Consider the following 24,723-nt stretch of genomic DNA (forward strand, 5'->3'; position numbering starts at 1 on the left):
CCCCACTTCCTGTCCCTTCTTCCATCTCTGCCTTTTCCCCTAAAATCTGTTCCAAGGGCCTATATGCAAAGCACTCCTTTTTTCACTCAAGTTTTATCACTTAGTTTCATTTCAGTACACTTGTGGGTTTTTCCCCTGTTTGTGTCTTGCAAATGCCAAGATGTAGCCATTGAACTAAAAGGTTGCATTTTCTGTGGCTATGGCACTATTGCAGCCTTTTCATCTGCAGCACAACATTGAAGCATCTGAAGCAAAAGACCTGATCACTATTTTTGGATAGTTTAGGAACAGTTGTGACACAAGCACAGAGATTGTTAGAGAAGGAGGCCTTGGGTGTTGACTTCATCTTTGACCAACTTTGTTCTGAAATGGTTTGTCAGTCTAAGCATGGGATTTTGAGCAAAATTAAATTGCATTCCCTGCTCTGTAACTAAACCTTATACAAGAATGTGGTACAATGTTTATGAATTTGTTTCTTGAGCTCCTTCTTTAAGCAAATGTTTCAGTAGTCTCTTAATTACACTTGCTTATTTTTAGTATTTTCATATTGATATGAAACTCCTATGGTAGTTTGCCTAAGATAGGGTAATTTCTTTGCGATATGCCTGCTGGGTTTGTGAAGGTTGGGTTTTTCCTTTAATGATCTCAACCTAGTCAGGCTAGGAAAGCTAGTTGCAGAATTGATTGCAACTCTTATTTTTTTTTATGAGATACATACATACATACATATATATATATGTATGTATGTATGTATGTATATATGTACACACACACACACACACGTACATATATACATACACTAAAGGCTGTTAAGTCTAACTTAGAAAAAGGCCTAGCATTTCATTCTGTGTCCCATTCCTCTCTTTGTTCTCTTGCACTGGTATTTTGAATTTCTGTGTAACTCATTCTTTTCTCCCTTAACAGGGTTGTTGGTACTGAGGAACGTATTCCTATTCCCCTCATGGATTACATCCTTAATGTGGTAAGAGTCATGGTGGGGTCAAATGAATAAAGGTGTGTGCTTTTCTGAAAAATATGGGGTTACAAAATAATCCAGTGATTTCTGTGTTTTTATTTTCACTGGAGCCCTTAAAATGTGGAGCAATGGGGAAAGATTTCAAACCTTGTTCTGTGAGACTGGTTTGCCAAAAATTAGCCAACAGTCTCTCTTTTTACAATATTCCCAATTTTCTGTTTGTTGTTACCATTCCCCATTAGAATCCAAATAGAGAGTGGGCCTTGATAAGCCAATCAAGTATTATCTTTGAAAGTATCTAACACTTTTTCCCCATAAACTTATCTTTTAAAAAAAAAAATTAGTGTGTTCTTTTCTTTTAACTTCCTGTGTATCTCACAGGAAAAAATGAACAGTTCGACTGTTCCCGTAAATGTTTACATATATGGGGAAGTCCACTTAGCATTTGTTCTAGCCCATTTAGCACTTCCATGACTTCCCGAGATGGTTTTTCTTGTGCCTGTGTGTTTGTTGCCCACATTTCACGTTTCTACCCTTAAACAAAATTCTTTATTTGGTCCGAATCACTCCTCTAGAGTTTTCGGTTTCATTTGCATAATGAGCACATTTGAGGGAAAGTGTCCATGTTTGTTTCCAGGGGAGAGGCAACACATTATCATAGGAGCACTAAATGAGGAAATTAAGAGATTAGACCTGATTCTGACACTAATTCCTGAGCAATTCCTGTGGCCCTGAGCCTCACAGTTCACCTCACTGTGCTCTCAAGTTATATGACATTAGGTGTGGCTGAAAAGGTAGATTGGTAAGAAATAATTATTCTTTATTTTCTGGATGTTTAGGGTCCATATCATATATCTGTCCCTGTTTACCTGAGGTTTTAGGTATTCTAGAAAATACTGATTTTGTGACTACAGGGCTACCCCATCCTTATTTCAAACTGGCCTTTTAATGCCAAGTGTCAGGCTGTAACTTTTTTTTTTTAATTTTCGTTACCTAGATGAAATTTGTGGAATCTATTCTGAGCAACAATACAACAGATGACCACTGCCAGGAATTTGTGAATCAGAAAGGCCTCTTGCCTTTGGTTACCATTTTGGGTCTTCCCAATCTGCCTATTGATTTTCCCACATCCGCAGCCTGTCAGGCTGTTGCAGGTGTCTGCAAATCCATATTGGTAAGAAGCATCTGGCTAAATATTTTCATTTCTTTTTAGAAGTCAATATTGCAATGCTTACGTGTACGTGTTTTTATTGTGGTCTCCCTTTTCCTTGAACTGAAAAATAATGGTGAAATTTGTGGTGAATGTACTACCGCAAGTTAATTTTGTAACTAATAGTGTGCCACGGTTACTTCTCATTGAAAAAGTGAAGTATTTGTTCTTTGTTCTTGGGTTTAGTATATAGTTCTAACATTTGAGTTTATTGGATGGAACTATCTCCAAGAAAGCTTCGGAGCCAGGGTTTTTTAGTGTGTCATCCTTTGTCGTGGGTGCTTTTAACACAGTCTGATGGTTGTTTAGCTGGTTTTTCTCCTTTTTCAAACTTGATAGTCGTGTATTTTAAGCATAATTGACCTGTAGTTTATTGAACAAATTTTGCCTAAATGGTAAAATACACATAACTTGATATTTACCACTTTAACCATTTTTGAGTACAGTTCAGTAGTCTTAAGTACATTCACATTGTTCGACTTCTATGCATGTTAAGCAACGACTCCCCATCTCCCTCTCAGCCCCTGGTAACAGCACCATTCAGCTCCTGGTAACCACCATTCTACTTTCTGTCTATGAGTTTGACTGTTCTAGGTACCTCATGTAAGTGTAACTCATAAGGTATTTGTCTTTCTGTGACTGGCCTATTTTGCTTAGCACAGTGTCTTTAAGATTCATGCATGTAGTAGCATTTGGCACAATTTCCTTTTTAAAGGCTCAGTTTACTCCATTTTGTGTGTAAACCACATTTTGTTTATCCATTCATTCATCAACAAACATTTGGGCTTCTTCCACCTCTTGGCTATTATTGTGAATTAATGCTGCTGTGAATGTGAGTGTGTGAATATTTCAAGACTGGGTGTGTGTGTGTGTGTGTGTGTGTGTGTGTTGAGAACACTTAAGTTCTACTCTTAACAAATTTGAAGTATATAATACAGTATTATTAAACTAGAGTCACCATATTGTAAGTTCAATCCACAGAAGCCATTCATCTTATAACTGAAAATTTGTATCCTTTGACCAACATCTCCACATTTCCCGCCAGCCCCTCGCAAACATCATTCATTCTATTCTCTGATTCTGAGTTTCACTTCTTTAGATCCCTCCTATAAGTGAGATCCTTGAGATCCTGCTTTCAGTTCTTTTGGTTATATACCCAGAAGTAGGATTGCTGGATCGTATGTTAATTCTGTTTTTAATTTTTTGAGGAACCACCATGCTGTTTTCCTTCCATAGCAGCTCCACATTTTGCATTTCAACCAGCAATGCACAAGGGTTCCAATTTCTCCACTTCCTCACCAACACTTGTTACTTTCTGGATTTTTGATAGTAGCCCACCCTGTGGGTGTGAAGTGAAATCTGTGGTTTTGATTTGCATGTCCTTAATGAGTGACATAGAGCATCGGTCATATGCTTATTGGCTGTCTGAAAATCTTTGGAGAAATGTCTATTCAGGTCCTTTGTCCATTTTTTATTGTGGCTGTTGTTTGTTGTTGAGTTATAGGAGTTCTTTACATATTTGGGGGCGTTAATCCCTTAACAGATAAATAACCTGCAAATATTTTCTCCCATTCCATGGGTTGCCTTTTCACTCTGTTGATAGTTTTGTTTGGTACACAAAAGGTTCTAATTTTGAAAAAGTCTAGTTTATCGCTTTTTTACTTTCGTTGCCTTGTTTTCGGTGTCCTATATAAGAAATCACTGCCAAATCTAATATGGAGCTCTTACCTACCCTACAACTTCTTCTAGGCGGTTTTATACTTTTAGCGCTTACATGTAGGTCTTTGATCTATTTTGAGTTAATTTTTTATATGGTGAAAGTTAAAGTCCAACTTCATTCTTTTGCCTGTGGATATTCCATTTTCCCAGCATCATTTGTTGAAGAGTCTCCTTTTCCCTATTGCGCCCTTGTCAAAAATCATTTGACCATATATGCAAGGGTTTATGGGGATGCTTTATTTCTGTTGAAAACAAAAAATGGGTCTGGCCCAGTGGCTCCAGTGGTTGGAGCGCTGAGCTCCTAACGCTGAGGTCGCCGAGGTCACCGGTTCGATTCCCACATGGGCCAGTGAGCTGCGCCCTCTATAACTAAGATTGTGAACAACAGCTCTCCCTAGAGGTGGGCTGCCTTGTGCTGCCTGGAGTGGCTGGCAGCCATCGTGAGTGGCTGGCAGCCCGGGAGAGCTGCTGTGATCAGCGGACCGGCGACCGACTGCCTAAGCCTGGGGAGCGCAAGGCTCATAATACCAGCGTGGGCCAGGGAGCTGTGTCCTACACAACTAGACAGAGAAACAAGGGCTTGAACTGGAGTGGGGGCGGGGGGGGGGGGTAGGGGAGGAAATGCCATTGGGGTTTTTACAGGGATTGCGTTAAATCTTCGAAGCTCTCTTAGTAGCTGGGTTGTGCAGTAATAAGTAATTTCTACTAAAAATCACATCTGCTTGCATATCTGCATTTAATGTTTCATTTTGCTTTACTCTTTAATTAAATTTATTGGGGTAACAATGGTTAGTAAAATTACATAGGTTTCAAGTATACAGTTCTATGATACATCATGTGTAAATCAAATTGTTTGCTCACCACCCAGAGTCCGTTCTTATTCCATCACCATATATTTGACCCCTTTTACTCTCTTCTGCTGTCCCCCCTTCCGCATTATCCTCTGTTACCACTAAAATGTTGTCTCTGTCTATGAGTTTTTGTTTCTTTGTTTGTCTTGTTCCTTTGTTGCTTTCAGTTTTATGTCTCACATATGAGAGAAGTCATATGGTTCTTGACTTTTTCTGTCTGACTTACTTCGCTTAGCCTAATAATCTCAAGATTCATCCATGTTGTCACAAATGGCAGTATTTCATCTTTTATATGGCAGAGTAATATTCCATTTGTGTGTGTGCACGCATGTGCGTGTATGTATGTATGTATGTATATATCTCGAAGGACACTTTGGTTGTTTCCATGTCTTGGCTACTATAAATAATGCAGTGAATATCGGAGTACATACATCTTTATGGATAAATGGTTTTAGATATTTTGGGTAGATACCCAGGAGAGGGATTGCTGGGTCATATGGTAATTCTATTCATAATTTTTTGAGGAACCTCCACACTGTTTTCTGTAGTGGCTGCTCCAATGTACATTCCCACCAACAGTGTATGAGGGTTACTTTTTCTCCACAGCCTCTCCAACACTTGTATTTGTCTTGTTGATGATAGCCATTCTAACAGGTGTGAGGTGATAATCCCATTGTGGTTTTGACCTTTTGGCCAAGATCAAGTGTAGTATTTTCCTTTACTCTTTGATAATATTTAATGGAGTGCTATTCATAACTAAGAGGAGAAAAAGAATTGCTCCATCTTTATTCTACCTCTAAAATACTGTGTGAACGTGGATAGATTTATTTAAAGCCATAGGAAAGGCACTTCTCATATCTTAGAATGGCAAGTGATAGCGTTTTACTCTCAGATTTTTCTGAAGACTCAAAAAGTAATTACAAGTGCTATATAATCTTTGAGTTGTCTCATAAAACAAATTGATTAGCTGATGCCAATCCTAGAATCGTCTCCCTTATTATGGGAAGAAAAAAACATTTATAATAGTGGCTGACTTCCATAGTTTAGAATCTTGCCTAACATTGCTCCCTGTTGAGCAAAATTTGGAATTCATCTTACAGCATGGAGTCCTATCTATAGCAGTATTCTAGTTTGGCCATCACAAATTTTTGAATATGATTGGCTTACCATGTTTAAAAGCCTTTCGTTTGAGAGAAGTAATGCGTTGCTTTAAAAGAAGGAGTTGAGAGATGTCGTACCTGCATTTATACTTTGACTCCACTATTTACCAAGTGAGAGGCCATGGCCAAATGTGAAATTTGTGAGACTTGCCTTCCACTTCTTCTATTGTGACTAGTAAAGACTTGACGCATCTGAAGTTCATTATACATTAATGCTTTAATCTTCTTTTTTCAGACACTGTCGCATGAACCCAAAGTCCTCCAAGAGGGTCTCCTCCAGTTGGACTCCATCCTCTCCTCCTTGGAGCCTTTACATCGCCCAATTGAATCCCCTGGAGGCTCAGTGTTGTTGCGAGAACTGGCTTGTGCTGGCAACGTTGCTGATGCTACCCTCTCAGCTCAGGCCACACCTCTGCTGCATGCACTCACTGCTGCCCATGCCTACATCATGATGTTTGTTCATACTTGCAGAGTTGGACAGGTAAGAATTACCTTAGGGGTGGATATGTTGGTTTTCAAGCCAATGAAATACCCAGGGCATGTACCTGGCGCATCTTACTGTGCTTATCAGTTCTACCTGGGCTAGCTGCTGAAAGAACAGTTTTAGGGTGAGATTTTATTTGTTTGTTTGTTCGTTTGTTTTTTGGTGGGTGGCTTGGGTTTATGCTTTAAGTTGTTGTCCGGTAGTATTTTTTTTTCATTAGAAGTTGGGTGACCATATAGTTTATCTCATGAACTGGATCTTCTTGAAAGTGAAAGAGGTTGGTGTAAATAACACATAGATCTGTAACATCCATGAAGGCCAACTGGGATGTATAGTTAAACTTTTTAGCAGGCAAGCATCAATTGGGTGCTCATCTGGCCTGTTACATCCTAATCTTTCTGCAAATGCATGAAGGCCTGATAGTAGGATGGTTAGAAGGAAACTTGACCACAGAATGTTTAAGTCAGTGGTAATTAACAGAGATTACAAAAGACTTCCTAAATATCAAACCCTATGGCTGTGAGCTTCCTCTTATGGTTCCAGAAAGGTGGTTTTGTTTTGTGTGCTCACAGTTTTACTACCTTTAGTTCTCATTTGATTCAGGTAATCAATTCTAAAGATTAATGGTATAACATTTTAGCGGCCCTGTTTTATGCTGTTGAGCAGGAGTATATTCATTGAATCAAATCAAATGAAAAGCAGTTATAAACAATTTAGATAATAATTAGACTAACAAAACCTAGGGACTTGCCTGTTTTTATGCCTTTTTCTTTATTAAATAAAATCAAAATAAAATGAAATGTTTAATTCAAGGAATTAAATCCAAATATTTGTTAAAATAAGAGGAAAACAGCACGCCCTCACACTTAAAAAAATTAGAAAGCTGTCAGTGAATCTACAAAACTTTCTTTGATTTAGAAAAACAGAGTTGGCTATGACTCCTGTCTTTTCATTTTACAAAAAGCAATGAGAACAAATGTTAGGGAGATTATAAATATTGTAAGAGAATACCTTGTGAAACTGGGATATTAAGTGTGGAAATTTTGATGAAATAGACAGCTGTGAGAATAACAAAGAAGGAAAAATAGAATTCCGTATCTTTCTTAAATAGCTGGAAGTTGATTTTGAATATAATTGTTCAGAGGGCACCCCAAAGATCACCTTCTTTTTTACTTTGTTGCAGAGTGAAATTCGTTCCATCTCTGTAAACCAGTGGGGCTCCCAGTTGGGTCTGAGTGTTCTGAGCAAACTGAGCCAGCTCTACTGTTCCCTGGTGTGGGAAAGCACTGTCCTCCTCTCCCTGTGTACCCCAAACAGGTAAGGGAATGGTTATCTCTTGTTATCTCTGTTGTCTTTCATAATAGAAGCTAAGCTCAGTGAGCCTGGAGTATGTAGCTTTGGTCCAGGATAGAAGGTTATAGTCAGGAGCTCCGAGGCTCCCTTGTCTGTCCTGTCCAGTCCAGTTGCTATAACAAAATACCACAGATTGGGTCCTTATAAACAGCAGGAATTTGTTGCTCACAGTTCTGGAGGCTGGAAGTCTGAGATGGTGCCAGCATGGCTGGCTTAGGACCCTCTTGCAGGTTGCACACTTCTTGTTATATCCTCACGTGGCAGAAAGGACTAAAGATAGGAGTCCCGTTTGTGAGGACTGCTCACGTGACTTAAGCACTTGCCAAAGGCCTTTCCTAATAATACCATCACATCGGGCTGTAGGATTTCAACAGTGAATTTCGAGGGGGGAAAACATTCAGTCCATAGCATTGTCCTTCCCACTTAACCAACCTAGGGGCTTGCTTACAAAAAGTGTCATCCTGTGCATCTTTGATATCCCAATTCTGGTATGTCAACATGGTAGGTATTTCAAATTTGGTCCTATTGTTAGATCTAAAAAGTTGAGTTAGAAACCTTGTTGAGTTGATACCTCAGGAACTCGGTCACTGCAGGTGTTTTATTAGGTTTACTTACCTGCTATAGGAGAGGATAGTGTCAGCCAAGCAGATTAGAGACCAACCAAGCACAACATAGGAGATGAGCTCACTGTTTCTCTTGTTGCAGCCTACCGTCTGGATGTGAATTTGGCCAGGCAGACATGCAGAAGCTGGTTCCAAAGGATGAGAAGGCAGGTACGACCCAGGGCGGAAAAAGATCAGGTAACTCCAAGAAACTAAAATCTTAGTCATTCTTAAGTTTTCTCTGTCTATAAGTTTGGTTAGCTCTGTCATCTGTATTCCTCAACTTTTTTCCTTTCATTGATTTTTAATTATTTTAAAAATAAACTGGTTTTACTCATTTTTTTCTAGAAAAATATATACACACAACCATAAAAATTAGAAGATGTAGTAGAAAGAAGAATCTCCCATATTTGTACCACAAAACAATACTTTGGAAGTGTCTGCCTAATTTTTTTCCCTGAGGATATATTTTATTAACATAGTTGCAATTATCTTAGGAACACTGTTTCATAGATCTCTTTTCACTTTGAGTGTCATGTAAAGGTACCATGAATTAATCATTCTCTGTTTAGTTCCTGAGGTACTATTTTGAAAAACGAACATCTTCAGATGTAGTTTTATACTAGTGGTAAGATCGATTCCTAGAAATTACTGTATCAAAGGGTATGGTGGGACATTAATTTTTTTGTATGTTTATTTTTCAGAAGCTTAATTTCATAGGTTAAAAATGGTAAATGATTGTTTTAAAGTAACTGGAACACTTTAGAACCACTGTCCAGTATGTAGCCTTGAGTGACTGCTGAATACTTTGTAGCTAGTTCAATGTAGCTAGTACAACTACCTGAAAAACAAAGTTTTTTCTTCTTTATTCTCCCCCTTCCCTCCTCCCTCCTTCCCTTTCTTGTTCTCTGTCTCGCCCTCTCTTTTTCTTTCTTTCCTCTTGTTAAGGGGAAAGTGTTATGGCTTGAAATGTGCCTCCCCCCGCCCCAGCACCTCAGAATATGACCTTATTTGGAAAGAGTTGTTGCAAATAATACAGTTAAGATGAAGTGATAGGTTGGGTGGGGTGAACTGAGTTTTTAATCTTTATTAATTTAAATGTAACAGCTGTTACCGTGTTCAGTTGTTCGAAGACTTTTAAGTATGTTTGGAACAACTCGGGTACGTGAATCTTTTTTTCCAACTAAATTATATGAAATGTAAACAGATCATTTATTTTAATGAAAATTTAGTGTCTTGATTGAGACGTGCTATAAAGTATAAAATAGATACCTGTTTTTTAATACTTAGTATAAAAGTATAAAATCTTAGTTTTTATATTTGATGTACATGTTGAAAGAAAAAATGTTATATTGGGTTAAGCATTATTATAAAAATTGTACCTGTTTCTTTTTAACTTTTTAATGTGGCTACTAGAAAATTTAAAATATTGTGGCTCACATCATATTTGTGTTGGACAGTGCTATTTTAGAAAATAGATTTTATATTGTAGCACAAAAGTTCCAAATTTCAGTAGGCAGAAATCATGCACAATTTTCTGACCCTAATGCAACAAACCTAAAATTAGTAAAAGCAACTTTGTAGAAAGTTTTTTCTTCTGTATTGTACATCAGGAAGGAAATACATTTGATAAACTGTTAAAGCAATGAAGATAATTTTATGTATAAAAACTTAACAGATAATGTTTAAAAATTATACTGAAATTACTAGATAGGAAGTAATAAAGCAGACATAACTTGTGAAACAACAAACAAAGACTTACCTGACCGCTGGTATGGGAGAGGGAACAGCATTAATAAAATATATACACACCTGTGGCAAGGTTTTGGAGAAAATGTACCAAATCCAAAAAATTAAAATCTCAAATTTAGTCAAAATATACCAAATTTAAATCAAAGAAAGTAAAATAATTAATTTTTCCCCTGCGATGTCTTTCACACATTTAAGAAAGATGACTCCGTTTTCACAGTTTTTCCAGAAAATTTGGTGATGTGTTTTAGAAGTTTGCCTAAAGCCAATTTTTAAATGTAAGAGTGTGCGTGTGCGAACACACACGCACACACACATTCATATACAAAAATCTTAAATGCTACAAGCTAGGAAACATTTTTCCACAGTGGTAATCTGTGATGTCCAATGTGAGTTTATTACCAAACTATAAAATTCTAGCCATGCCTACGCCTGACAGCTTGGGGGTCCCATGCACATGGTAGTCTATATGACAGGTACCCCTCGCATCATCCAGTACCTATAGTCTTCCAGAGTAGTCCTGGGTTAAGACTATTCATAAGCTCTCATTGGAAGATGTCAGTATTAGCTAAAAGCGGCTCTAAGGAGAGAAGCATATCAGTAGAGTTTTGGATTTTTTTTGTTTTTTTTTCTCTTCACATTTAGGAAATGATGGACATTTATTTAAAGAAGAGCAAGCGCCATGGGTTGCTCTTTCTTGGGACTCCTCAGAACAGTGAAGCAGGTAAATAGTGGCTCAGCATGGTCTTATGGGTCCCCTCTTATGTCTACAGATGGGGAACAGGATGCAGCAGCTGGAAGTATGGATGCTTCTACCCAAGGCTTATTGGAAGGCATTGGGCTTGACGGTGACACATTGGCTCCTATGGAGACAGATGAACCTACTGCTTCAGACTCTAAGGGCAAATCTAAAATCACACCTGCCATGGCTGCTAGAATCAAGCAAATCAAGCCTTTATTGTCAGGTGGGAGAGTTCCTTTACCTTCTTTTCTGACTTTTAGAGCTTTAACCAGAGCTTAAACAAATTGAGTTGGTAAGACTGTTATTTCCTCTAAGGAAGTTTTAAACGTTGGTGGGTCATTTTTAGGTGTACTTCATTGAGTGTCTACTATGTGACAGGCTCTGTACTAACTGTTAGGGCTACAGAGGTAAGAGAATCACTTCTTGAAAGCCATCCACCTCTCATCTTTAATTCCTTCCTTCTTGTTCATTCTTCACCTACTGCAAATGCCTTCTGCTTCTACCATGTCTTACCAAGGTACCTGTAACCTTCTTGTTGCCTGAGTTCTATTGGATACCTTCCAGTCCCTTTGTCACTTCTCTGCAGCATGTTAATTGACCCACCACCTCCTCCTTAAATGCTCTTTTCTTGACTTTTGTGGTATTGAGCTCTCCTGCTTTCCAGGTACTTGTCTGGCCACTCCACCCACTTTCCTCTTCTCCTCTCTGTCCCTTAAACATAGCCATCAAGTGACATGGTTGACTTGTGCTTTTAAAACGTCATTTTGGCAGCTCTGTAGAAACTACATTATTAACATGACACAAGACCACATTAAAGCCACACACTAGTCTGTCTTTGCCATCTTTTGCCCCCTAATGTAATATAAATGTTTGGGGGATCGATTTCTTATGTCTCTCAACATTTGCCACTTTCCTTAATGTAGAGAAATGTGAATACATAACTTCTCGGCACCTGGAGCTCTGCCCAAAAGCAAAAAGAAAATGACCTGTGGTGTTTTCCATTTGTTGCCTTAAACCCCCCCTTGAATTTTACACTTGTTCTAATTTGTTTAATGCTGCTCCTTTTGTTTTAATTTGAAAGTCTACCAGCATTACTCCAAATTGAAGGAAAACTGACCATCCAAGAAGATTACTCATGTTTTAGCTCCCCTTTCCTTCTTTGTTAGACCCCTTAGACTACAGTGGCCTTGGAACATTCTGGGGTTTCTGTGTGGGTCCAGCCCATGCTTTTGATGTCTATTTCTCTGTTGGTACTGGCCTTTTATTTTCCTCTTACCCTTGCTGACTACGTTTGAGCTACTTTGCTGTCTGTTCATCTGAAGGCAGTGATGAAAAAGCTCAAACTTATTGTTTGGATGCATCAGGTTTTCAGAGTCTAGACATACATAGAGGTTTCTACCCAGCCAGTGCAAGTATCAAGTACACAAAATATTTTAAGAAAAGCAAGCTAATACCCAAATATATTGTGTTTAGACATATTTTCTTTCCATTTTTCTACACATTTACTTTTACATGTTTATATTTGGATTCTGCTTTTTTTTTTTTTTTAACGTAAGGGTGTTTTCCCAGGACCCATCAGCTCCAAGTCAAGTAGTTGTTTCAATCTAGTGGAGGGGGCAGCTCACAGTGGCCCATGTGGGGATCAAACCGGCAACCTTGTTCTTAAAACACACCACGTTCTATAAAGGAGCTAACCGGCTGCCCCTGGATTCTGCCTTTTTGCTTCAATATATACCAAAAAGCAGCCTACAAAAAATGAAAATTTGAAATACTTATTATCTACCTAATACCTTAAGAAAGCCGCTTAAAAGTTGTATGATTTTCCTAGCAATATTTTTTCATTTGGCGACCATATATGCAATGTGATCAGACAATATATAATACATATGATCTTTTCTGGTCTAAGTCATTAACGTTTTTGCCATTTTTAAAGTTCTCTGTAGGCATTTTAAGTGACTCCATAATCCAATAAATCATTGACTTAACTAGTTCTTATTACTATATTGCTCTCTGCTAAGGTGGTTTCAGTTTATACTTCTTCTAGCGGTGTGCTTACCTTGTTTGTCTTTCAACATTTGTTATGTATTGAATGCCAAGACATTTCTCTCTCCCGCCTTTGAAAGAGGCATTGATTCCCTGTGGAACTTCCTTTTTGGACTCTCATATGCAGAGATAAGTCCAAGTGTTTCCTAGGTATTGTGTGGGAGGAAGTGGTCAGTCATAAAAATGTATTAATGGTAATGTGTCTGTTATTAATGAAACTAATTCTGAGAATACTGTCAGCCTTATTCTGACTTTTGGATTCCAGCCTCTTCCAGATTAGGCCGAGCACTTGCTGAGCTATTTGGACTCCTCGTTAAACTTTGTGTGGGGTCTCCTGTCCGCCAGAGAAGGAGCCATCATGCTGCCAGCACCACCACAGCGCCAACACCGGCTGCTCGATCCACAGCCTCAGCCCTTACTAAGCTCCTCACAAAGGGCTTGTCTTGGCAGCCTCCACCATATACACCTACTCCCCGCTTCAGGTGAGGTTCCGCTTAAGGTACAGAATCGAATTGGTTTCTTCTCTACTTCAATGGAGAGTGAGCCACTGAATTAGAGGCCTTGGTGGTCCCTCGTTTACTGTAGATTTGTACCCCAAAAACAGTTTAAGGGACTTGTTTTGGTTCTACTTAGTCTAGAACATAGATTATAAAATCATTTATAATCCAACTGCATTTCAATAACCTTGTATTTTTTACTAGGTGGGAGCCACTTAGAAACCTTAGAAATTTTAATAACCAGACTAGTGATCCCCCTGCATTCCAGTCCGTCTATCAGTCAGTTCAGTGCAACCTTAAATTTTGCTCTGGGCTTCTGTGTGAGTTTGCCTTTACTTCAGTGTCGGTCTCAGAGAATGTTAAATTTTTGCTTTTTCCCTCTTTCAGGCTGACATTCTTCATCTGTTCAGTTGGTTTTACATCCCCGATGCTGTTTGATGAGAGGAAATATCCCTACCACCTCATGCTGCAGAAATTTCTCTGCTCTGGAGGCCACAATGCTCTTTTTGAGTAAGGATCAAGTTGCTTTGCTGAGAAGCATTTCGTGGAGTTTGGGCTTTTCTGTGTGCCTTAGCAGCCCACAACTTTCTAAGCCACCTGTGCTGTGAATACGTAGCCAGACACCCATTGGGATACCCTGTTATGTTCCAAGAACCAGCCATATTTGTCTCCATCTGCCTTGGAGGGTGGGATTTAGCCTGTCTTAGAGGTGTTTGTAAGGGTCTCTTTTCCTCATTTGGTTTCCAGTGCCTGGTACACATTTTTCTAATAGACTTGTCCTTTTCTATTGTTTCTCTGAATATGATAATTTTTCTGCTTCTCTTGGTTAAAATTTTAAACTTAAGTTTCACTTTTTTGTTTGTTTTGGCTTTAAAAAATAATGCTAGAAGAAATCATTTTGCTATATATATATATATATATATATACATATATATATATATGTATCAAATCATCACATTGTACACCATAAACTTACATATGTTATGTGCCGATAATATCTCAATAAAGCTAGAATAAAGACAAAAAAAGGTGAAGCTAATGAATGTTGAACAGATTGGAAACAGTAGCTCCAAGAGGATGGACATGTACTTCCAATGTAGACTGGGAACCTATTGATTGTCCTTTCCACCACTACCACCCCATCTAAAATACCGGTATTCTGTCTCCATACTTTGTCTTATTTGAATTCAGAACTTTCAATTGGGCTCTGTCCATGGGAGGCAAAGTTCCTGTTGCTGAGGGATTAGAACATTCAGACTTACCTGATGGCACAGGAGAATTCCTAGATGCCTGGCTTATGCTGGTGGAGAAGATGGTGAATCCCACCACGGTGCTTGAATCTCCACATTCACTGCCTGCCAAATTGCCCGGAGGTGTCCAGAACTTCCCACAATTCAGTGCCCTCCGCTTCCTTGTGGTAACTCAGAAAGTGAGTATTCAGCATTCTAAAACCAAAAGGAATTTCTCATGCTGACTAGGTAGCTCCCACTCTGTTTTGTCCTTAATAAAATAACTTGACCATTAGTTCCTATTCCCAGATAAGGCTGCATTACAGAGAGGGATAGAAACCATTTGAGAATTTTCTGTGGTGTAAACATTTGAACTGTAAGCTTCAGATTGGTAACTTCCAGGTTGGGTTAAATGCCCCCGCTCTGTGCTTCCTTAGGCCCCTTCAGGACTGACCTAGGATTTTGTTGTTGGCACAGACTGATTGTGGAAGGACCATTCCATAGGTCTTTGACTTAATTCCTTCCAGGGCTTTGAATTGAAACAAAATGATTTTCATACAGCTTATCAAATAACTTACAGGCAGCTTTCACTTGCATCAAAAACCTATGGAACCGGAAACCCCTCAAAGTGTATGGCGGGCGAATGGCTGAGTCCATGCTGGCCATCCTGTGCCACATCCTCCGAGGAGAACCTGTGATTCGAGAGAGACTGAGTAAAGAGAAGGAGGGGTCTCGAGGAGAAGAGGATACAGGGCAAGAGGAAGGTGGCTCCCGCAGAGAGCCTCAAGTCAATCAGCAACAATTGCAACAGGTAGGATGGTGGCCGGATAGTCCAGGGCCCAGACTATGCCACCAGATAGAGTGTGACGCTTGTGGATTTTTAAGTTTACATGCCACTGGGTGCCTGGTCCTGTTAGCCAGGAGAAAAGTTTAAACTTGCTCTTTCTCTAAGGGTTTATTTTTCGCTCTTTCTTTAAGGATTTATTTTTTCTCCTGAGAAAGCTGGAGTGTAGTCCCAAAGCTTCCAACGGGTAAAAGATTTGTGTTCTCCCAAGCTTGTTGTTTATTATTAGAACTCTTTTAAGTATTCTTAGTAAGCTGCAGCTACATGTTCTTGGAGGCAAATCGTCCTCAGCTTCTTTCTGATTAATCTATGAAGGGCAGGGATATCATGACCCAAATTTATTCTCCAACAAGAACTGTCTGAAACCGTACTTAACCTTCAACCTTTTTCCCCACATTTTGAAAATTGGAAGCTAGAAGCAGTGGTGGTTGGGAGGTGGGGAAGCACTTATGAACCTGAGATTTCAATCTCAAAAGAGCCTTTAGCATATTCCTCCAGGAATTTGTGTGTTTCTATGTGTGTTCTCTTTGTCTAGAGTCCTGTTCGAATATGTCTTCCATATATACGCGTCACATTTTTTATTATAACAGTAAAAAATGCTCCCTTTAAGACCATTTGGGAGTACAGCAAAATATTTTTTAAAAGGCATTCATAATGTAACTACACGAGATAACAATTGTGCCCTTTTTTATCCCTTAGTTCTATGCCTAATTTTTACCTGCTTAACATCATCATGTAGAATTGTACTGCTGTCATTAAGAAAATAGGTTGATTTAACGTCTTAGTCACTTTTATTACTGGATCTTCATTTTCTTACTTGATGTTGTAAAGCTGTAGTGTATAGTTTCTCTTTATATAAATTTGTACATCTTATGATTATTTCATAGAGGTAGAATGAATACCTTGGTCATTTTTTCAGGCTCTTGTTCTGTTGCCAGTTTGTTGTCCAGAAAAGTGGGACCGATTATTGCTTCTATGTGTGAATCTCAACATTTGAATTAGAATAATCCTGTTCATGATAATAACCATCTGGCCCCGTTTTCTTAAAGAATGGAATTGAGAACCATCTGTACCATCCTGTAGCTCTAATGTTTGAATGCTGTGAAAGCACCAAATACAAAGATCCATTCATGTTACCCAAATGTCTTACCTTATAAATGTTCTCGGTTCATGTGAAGTTAGAAAAATTTGTTTCCATCTTGAAAGGGTTCCTTTCTTGTTTTTTAAATTAAATGTATTGAGGTGACAATGGTTAGTAAAATGACATAGATTTCAAGTGTACAGTTCCGTAATACATCATGTATATATCCCATTGTGTGCTCACCACCCTGAGTCAGTTCTCCTTCCATCACCATATATTTGATCCCCTTTACCCTTTTCTACCATCCCTCTTCCCCCTTACCCTCTAATAACCACTAAACTGTTGTCTGTGTCTGAGATTTTGCTTGCTTGTCTTGTTCCTTTGTTGCTTTCAGTTTTATATCCTACATATGAGTGAAGTCATATGGTTCTCGACTTTTTCTGTCTGACTTCACTTAGCATAATAACCTCAAGATCCATTCATGTTGTCACAAATGGCAGTATTTCATGTTTTCTTATGGCACAGTAGTATTCTATTATGTATACATACCACATCTTTTTATTCAGTCATCTGTCAAAGGACACCTTGGTTGTTTCCATGTCTTGGCCACTTGTAAATAATACTGCAGTGAATATCGGAGTACATATATCTTTGTGGATAAACGTTTTCAGATTTTTGCTTATATACCCAGGAGACTGATTGCTGGGTCACATGTTAATTCTATTCTTAATTTTTTGAGGAAGCTCCATACTGTTTTCCATAGCAGCTGTACCAATTTATGTTCTTACCAACAGTGTATGAACAGGGTTCCTTTTTCTCCACAGCCTCTACAACACTTGTTATTTGTGGTGTTGATAGTCATTCTAACAGAGTTGAGGTGGTATCTCATTGTGGTTTTGATTAGCATTTCCCTAATAGCAAGTGAAGATGAGCATTTTTTCATATATCTGTTGGTCATTTTGTATGTGTTCTTGAGAGAAATGTCTGTTAATGTCCTCTGCCCATTTTTTTTTTATTGGGGTGACAGTTGTTAGTAAAGTTACATAGATTTCAGGTGTACAATTCTGTACTACATCATCTATAAATCCCATTGTGTGTTCACCGCCCAGAGTCAGTTCTCCTTCCATCACCATATATTTGATCCCCCTTACCCTCATCACCCACCCCCACCCCCCTTACCCTCTGGTAACCACTAAACTATTGTCTGTGTCTAAGAGTTTTTGTTTCTCATTTGTTTGTCTTGTTCTTTTGTTGTTTTTGGTTCATATACCACATATGAGTGAAATCATACGGTTCTCTGCTTTTTCTGTCTGACTTATTTCGCTTAGCATTATACTCTCAAGATCCATCCATGTTGTCACAAATGTTCCTGTATCTTCTTTTCTTACCACCGAATAGTATTCCATTGTGTATATATACCACAACTTCTTTATCCATTCATCTATCGAAAGACTTTTTGGTTGTTTCCATGTCTTGGCCACCGTAAACAAAGCTGCAATGAACATTGGAGCACACGTGTCTTTATGGATGAATGTTTTCAGATTTTGGGGGTAGATACCCAGGAGAGGGATTGCTGGGTTATATGGTAACTCTATTCGTAATTTTTTGAGGAACCTCCACACTGCCTTCCATAGCGGCTGCACCAGTCTGCATTCCCACCAACAGTGTATGAGGGTTCCTTTTTCTCCACAGCCTCTCCAACACTTGTTACTATTTGTCTTGTTGATGAAAGCCATTCTGACTGGGGTGAGGTGATATCTCATTGTGGTTTTCATTTGCATTTGTCTGATGAATAGTGATGTTGAGCATTTCTTCATATGTCTATTTGCCATTTGTATGTCCTCTTTGGAGAAATGTCTCTTCAGGTTCTCAGCCCATTTTTCAATTGGGTTGTTTGGTTTTTTGTTGTTGAGCTTCATGAGTTCCTTGTATATTTTGGATATTAGGACCTTATCGGAGGCCCTGTTTGCAAAAATCTTCACCCGTTCAGTCGTTGCCTCTGTATTTTGTCGATGGTTTCTTTTGCTGTGCAGAAGCTTTTAAGTTTCATATAGTCCCATTCGTTTATTTTAGCTTTTACTTCCGTTGCCTTTGGAGTCAAATTCATAAACTGCTCTTTGAACCCAAGGTCCATAAGTTTAGTACCTATGTTTTCTTCTATGCAGTTTATTGTGTCTCCTCTGCCGATTTTTTAATTGGACTGTTTGTCTTTTTGTTATTGAGTTGTATGTGTTCCTTATATAGTATTAGCCCGTTATCAGAGGTATTGTTTGCAAATATCTTCTCCCATTCAGTTGGTTGCCTCTTTGTATTGTCAGTGGATTTTTTTTCTGTGCAGAAGCTTTTTAGTTTGATATAGTCTTTTCATTTATTTTAGCTTTTACTTCCTTTGCCTTTCAGGTCAAACTCATAAAATCCTCTGAACCCAAGGTCCATAAGTTTAGTACCTACGCTTTCTTCTATGCAGTTTATTGTTTCAGGTCTTATGTTTAGGTCTGTGATCCATTTTGAATTAATTTTGGTACATGGTGACAGATAGCAGTCTAGTTTCATTCTTTTGCACATGGCTTTCCAGTTTTCCCAGCACCATTTATTGAAGTGGCTTTCTTTTCTCCATTGTATGTTTTTGGCTCCTTCATTGAAAATTATTTGCCCATATACGTGTAGGTTTATTTCTGGGTTTTCAGTTCTGTTCCATTGGTCTGTGTGTGCTTTCTGCCAGTGCCATACTGTTTTGATTACTGTTGCTTTGTAGTACAAGCTAAAGTCAGGGAGTGTGATACCGCCAGTATTGTTCTTTTTTCTTAGGATTGCTTTGGCCATTCGGGGTCTTTTATGATTCCATACAAATCTGATGGCTTTTTTTTTGTTCTGTTTTTTTTTTTTAAATGCCATTGGGATTTTTGATGGGATTGCATTAAATCTGTATATTGCTTTGGGTAATATGGCCGTTTGAACTATGTTGATTCTCAATCCCTGAACACAGAATGTTTTTCTATTTCTTTGTGTCTTTAGTTTCTTTTAGAAATGTCTTACAGTTTTCAGTGTACATAGGTCCTTTACATCCTTTATTAAGTTTATTCCTAGATGTTTTATTCTTTTCTTTGCAATTAAAAAAGGAATTGTTGCGTTTCGTTTTCTGAAATTTCATTGTTAATATATAGGAATGCAGTAGATTTTTGTGCATTGATTTTGTAGCCAGCAACTTCACTGCATTCGTTTATTATTTCTAACAGCTTTCTTGTGGAGTCTTTAGGGTTTTCTATATAAAGAATCATGTCGTCTACAAAAAGTAACAATTTAACTTCTTCATTCCCAGTTCGGATGCCTTTTATTTCTTTCTCTTGCCTGATTGCTCTGGCAAGGACTTCCAATACTGTGTTGAATAACAGTGGTCCTTTCTTTTTAAAATGCATTTGGATTTCTTTTTTTTACTGTGGTTCTGAGATCCTGCGTTCTTTTTGTAGCTCATGGACATGGGCTTCACAAGGGAACATGCCATGGAGGCTCTACTGAACACCAGCACCATGGAGCAGGCCACGGAATACCTTCTAACCCACCCGCCCCCGATCATGGGAGGAGTTGTCCGGGTGAGTTTGCTCGGGAACTGGAATCTTCCAGGACACTGGTTTGGTTACTGATGTGCTTTTCTCCTCTCCCACTTCAGTTGCTCATCTTCTCTTCTATAAACTACCACTCATTTTCAGACTTCTCCATGCCAGTATTTTCTTTTCATAACTCTCCTAGTTCTAGAATGTAATGAGCAGAAGCTTCCTGTCTCCCAGCCATGCAAATTACTGAACTCTTCAGAAAGCAATGTAAGAGCCTCTCTTTTCTGAGATGCAGAATAGAATAGGTGGTCACATTGAAGTCCCCTTCCTATACTTAATTTCATTGTGATTTCCCCTTTCTATTCTTTTAGTGACAGGTAAGCATACTTAGTTTAACTCTAGAGAACAGTGTTCAGAGCCCCTTTTCTTCTCAAAAGCTTGTGCACAGGATGTCTGATCCCTTATGAGTTGGGGTGTGTATAGTTGCTGGATTTTCTCTTGTTGCTCTGTAGGATCTGAGTATGTCTGAAGAGGACCAGATGATGAGAGCAATTGCCATGTCTCTGGGACAGGATATCCCGATGGATCAAAGGGCAGAGTCACCTGAGGTAAATCACCTGCTTGGAGGAGAAGGTAGAGGGTACTCGTGGTAGGGCAAATACGTTTTTAGAGTATTCTTCATCTTTTCTTCCCTCAAGTCTCCCGTATACTATCACTTTTCCTTCCCTGACTCCAGGAAGTTGCTTGCCGGAAGGAGGAGGAGGAACGGAAAGCTCGGGAAAAGCAGGAGGAGGAAGAGGCTAAATGTCTAGAGAAGTTCCAGGATGCTGATCCATTGGAGCAAGATGAACTCCACACGTTCACAGATACCATGCTGCCGGGTTGCTTCCACCTTCTGGATGAGTTGCCAGACACGGTGTACCGGGTGTGTGATCTGATCATGACAGCAATAAAGCGGAATGGAGCGGACTATCGAGACATGATTCTGAAGCAAGTGGTCAATCAGGTACGCTCTCCGGGGGCCAAAGAGGAGTATGTAAAGGGGTTTTCCTGCCATCTATCAAAACTTGATTTCAAAAAAAGAAAATCTATTTTTAATTTCACCCAATATGGATGTATTCTCTGTTTGAATTCTTTAGATCTGGCGCTTTCTTGAGTATTCCTACAAAAAGTAGATTAACTGCTTCACAAATATGTCTTTGAAAGAGAAACAACAAAGCCCTCTTTTTCCAGGCATTTCTTCTTAGAGACACCTTAAATATCCAAAATGTGTCTTACTCTTGAGCCAAGTTTGGCCCCCTGGATTAACAGTGAATAAATGTTTTTCCTCCCCTCCTGTGCAACAATGACTGACAAATGAGTCTCCATCCTGATGAATAGTTGAAGTAGGATGAGAAATAAATTACCCTGAATCCCCACACAAGGCAGTTATACTTTGATTGTATTTCCTTTACTATTTTTTTTTACTCTTTATGTATTTAAATCATTGAATCTTGTTTTATTTTTAAAGTCAAGAAGCAGAGTAAGAAAAGTGATGTGTGTAATCATAACTTTAGTGTATGGATGCATCACAGAAGTGAAAAAAGAAACGATAAACCTTTCTTTCCACAAGATACGACCAAGGTTTAGTTATCTTTAATCTACATTAAGAGCTTGTAGAAATGATTTTAGGAAAACTAAAACCTTAGTAAAAAAGACAATTATGTAAACTTCATTACAAGAAATTTAACATGCGAACTAAAGCAAGTTCAAGATTTCTTTTTTTATACTTTTTTAAAATTTATTGGGGTGACAATTGTTAGTAAAGTTACAGAGATTTCAGGTGTACAATTCTGTATTTCATCATCTATAAATCCCATTGTGTGTTCACCACTCAGAGTCAGTTCTCCTCCCATCAACATATATTTGATCCCCCTTACCCTCATCTCCCACCCCCCACCCCCCTTACCCTCTGGTAACCACTAAACTATTGTCTTTCATTCCGATTTTTTGTTTCTAATGATAATTCTGGGGTAGAATGTAGTGAAAGATTGCTGATGGAAGTGTAAGTTGGTAGAATCTTTGTGGGATTGACTATGTGCACCAGAATTTTTTTTTAATATTTATTTCTTTTAATTTAGAATTAAGAGTTCTTGTAATCTAGCCTAAGGGAATCGTCTTTTAGAGATGCTCCTGTAGTAGCCTACATCTTTTAATCCCAAAAGTAAATATTATTTACTCACCCTCGTTTGGCAAGTGTGTTGAGGGTGGAGCAGGTATTTTACAAGGTTGAGAATGTTTTGACAAACCTTATCATACTCGATCTACAGTTCTGACTTGGCCACTCTTCTTTCCTAGGTGTGGGAAGCTGCTGATGTATTGATCAAAGCCGCTCTTCCCTTGACAACGAGTGACACAAAAACTGTGTCAGAGTGGATCAGTCAGATGGCCACTCTGCCCCAGGCATCCAATTTGGCTACTAGAATCTTGCTTTTAACACTGCTTTTTGAGGTAAGATTTAGATCTTGTGGTCTCTCTGATTGATTCTTGAGAATTATTGAACACCTATCATGTGAGACATTGAATAAGGTAGAGAACTGTCAGGCATGATCCCTGCATTTCATGAGCCCACAGTTTCTAATAGGCTGTAATACACATAATTAAGTACCAAATACAACGTTCTGTGCCACATGAATGGTATAAACAATTTTGTCTGAGTTCAGGGAGGGCATATGCACCACAGCTGGATAATGAAACGGGCTTCTTGGAACAAGTATTAATTAATTGAATTGAGCCTTAGAGGATTTTGGGGGTGGTCATTAAAAGAAGGCATTTAGAATGACCGTCATAGTTCTGTTGTGGAATACATATAGCCTCTCTGAGAATACCTTTTAACTGGCAGCCAAACCCTTGGGTAGGTGGTGAAAATTGGGTAGCAGGCATCAGATAGAATCTCACTCTTCTTTTGTACCTGGTCACTTGGCAGATTTGAGGGGAAAAAAGTGCTTTGGCAAGGACATGGTCTTGTTCCACCCAACATAGGAATTAGGAGGCAATTGACCTTGAATAAAAGACTCTTCATTTGTCATCATGTTTAATAGTAGAACCTGAACTTAATGGAGTAAAACCCTTCACAGCAACTTGGGAGATGAGTTCAATGTATGTGTCAGACTGTGTGTCTATAGTCTTGGGACTTTCCCTGTGGTGGAAGTAGTAATTCTTATTATAGCACTTGTGAATAGGTTGCAGAGTACAGAATGCTGGGGTCCCCCGTAATATAATATAAAGAGAAAATTACTCATGAGTCCCCTCATCTTAAAAAATCACGTGTAACAGTCTTGTATTTTCTTGTAGTCCTTTTTCTATGTACTTAGACAATTGGGTTCAGACTACTTAGAAAGTTTTGTATTCTTTTTTGTCTGTATTACATTATGAATATTTTTCCATGTCATGTATGTATTATTCCATCCTTTGGACATCCCCTAGTTTAAGTAATTGCCTGTTGTTAAACATTTAAATTACCTCCAATGATTTCCTATTATAAGTAACTTTAGTGTAGTCCCTCTACAGGGAACCATTAAGTGGGTTACTGTGTTTAATTATTCCATCTTCATTGAAAGATTATAAAGATTCTCTGTAAGTCAGAAGCTTTTCAACTTCAATGTAAGTAACACTATGTAGCCTAGATGACAATCCTTAACTATGTTAATGATACTGCTAACAGTTTCCATATTAAGCTCATATTGATGTGCCAGGCACTGTACTGGGCACTTTGAATATATAGCCTCAATTACCACAATTACCCTGGGGGTAGAAATTATCGCCTTTGATCCATGAGAAAAATGAAGGCCTGTGGAATTTAACTCATCTCAGATCACCGAACTGGTCCATGCAGAGGTGGCATTTGAACTCATCCATTCTGTTAGTGTTCACCCTGGTGATCTCCTATACCATGCTAATCCTTGATACTGAGTAGAAGTTGATATGTTTTATTTTTTTCCCCTTTGATTCATTAATCAGGAGTTGAAGCTACCTTGTGCTTGGGTGGTTGAATCTAGTGGCATCCTTAATGTCCTAATCAAACTCTTGGAAGTGGTTCAGCCCTGTTTACAAGCTGCCAAGGAACAAAAAGAGGTCCAGACCCCAAAGTGAGTAACCCTGTATGTCTCCTGGTTTTACTTCTATTTCCCTGGGACTTGGGCCCTCAAGCTTAGGGCCTGAATCGGGCACTTTACTGGAGCATGTATGGGGCAAATCTTGGGTACCTTTTTGTGGTTTGAAAATTGTGAGGTACCTGATGAAGTTAAGTTTTCCCATTGTTGTGTGTAGATTTCTGGCTTGCCCAAAGTAAATCATTTCTACTTTTGTAGGTGGATCACCCCAGTGTTGCTTCTAATTGATTTCTATGAAAAGACAGCCATCTCCTCAAAAAGGAGAGCCCAAATGACTAAGGTGCGTAATACAGTGTATATGGTCGGCAGAACTGCTTAACTTCTTGAGGCAAGAGTAGACAAGAAGAGAATACAGGGGAATAGTAAAGAATGTAAAGCTCTCTGATGAAGGCATAAATCTCCCAAGTGATACTAATAGCTACATTTCTCTTCTGAATGGGGTGTTGGAATTATTTTTTATGGAGCTTCTTGCTAAAGGGCC

The 24,723-nt window shown here is 38.7% G+C and overlaps 1 protein-coding gene across 13 annotated transcripts in view; it reads left to right on the plus strand.

Moving 5' to 3' along the window:
- HUWE1 (HECT, UBA and WWE domain containing E3 ubiquitin protein ligase 1) overlaps positions 1-24,723 on the plus strand; it is a 162,086-nt gene that overhangs the window by 91,968 nt on the left and 45,395 nt on the right. For all 13 annotated transcript variants that reach the window (XR_013992927.1, XR_013992928.1, XM_081042339.1 and 10 more), the window contains 16 exons: positions 925-982; positions 1,974-2,150; positions 6,152-6,397; positions 7,584-7,717; positions 8,459-8,553; positions 10,878-11,069; positions 13,155-13,371; positions 13,774-13,896; positions 14,578-14,815; positions 15,196-15,426; positions 20,008-20,130; positions 20,604-20,699; positions 20,828-21,097; positions 22,429-22,581; positions 24,091-24,218; positions 24,441-24,522. Coding sequence is in view for 11 of the 13 variants with exons in the window: in XM_081042339.1 (XP_080898465.1) it covers positions 925-982; positions 1,974-2,150; positions 6,152-6,397; positions 7,584-7,717; positions 8,459-8,553; positions 10,878-11,069; positions 13,155-13,371; positions 13,774-13,896; positions 14,578-14,815; positions 15,196-15,426; positions 20,008-20,130; positions 20,604-20,699; positions 20,828-21,097; positions 22,429-22,581; positions 24,091-24,218; positions 24,441-24,522 (2,563 nt within the window). In the remaining 2 variants the exon portion in view is untranslated. The remainder of the gene's footprint in view (positions 1-924; positions 983-1,973; positions 2,151-6,151; positions 6,398-7,583; positions 7,718-8,458; positions 8,554-10,877; positions 11,070-13,154; positions 13,372-13,773; positions 13,897-14,577; positions 14,816-15,195; positions 15,427-20,007; positions 20,131-20,603; positions 20,700-20,827; positions 21,098-22,428; positions 22,582-24,090; positions 24,219-24,440; positions 24,523-24,723) is intronic.

The sequence above is a fragment of the Rhinolophus hipposideros genome (assembly GCF_964194185.1).
Source record: "Rhinolophus hipposideros genome assembly, chromosome: X".
In the NCBI taxonomy this organism is placed as follows: Eukaryota; Metazoa; Chordata; class Mammalia; order Chiroptera; family Rhinolophidae; genus Rhinolophus; species Rhinolophus hipposideros.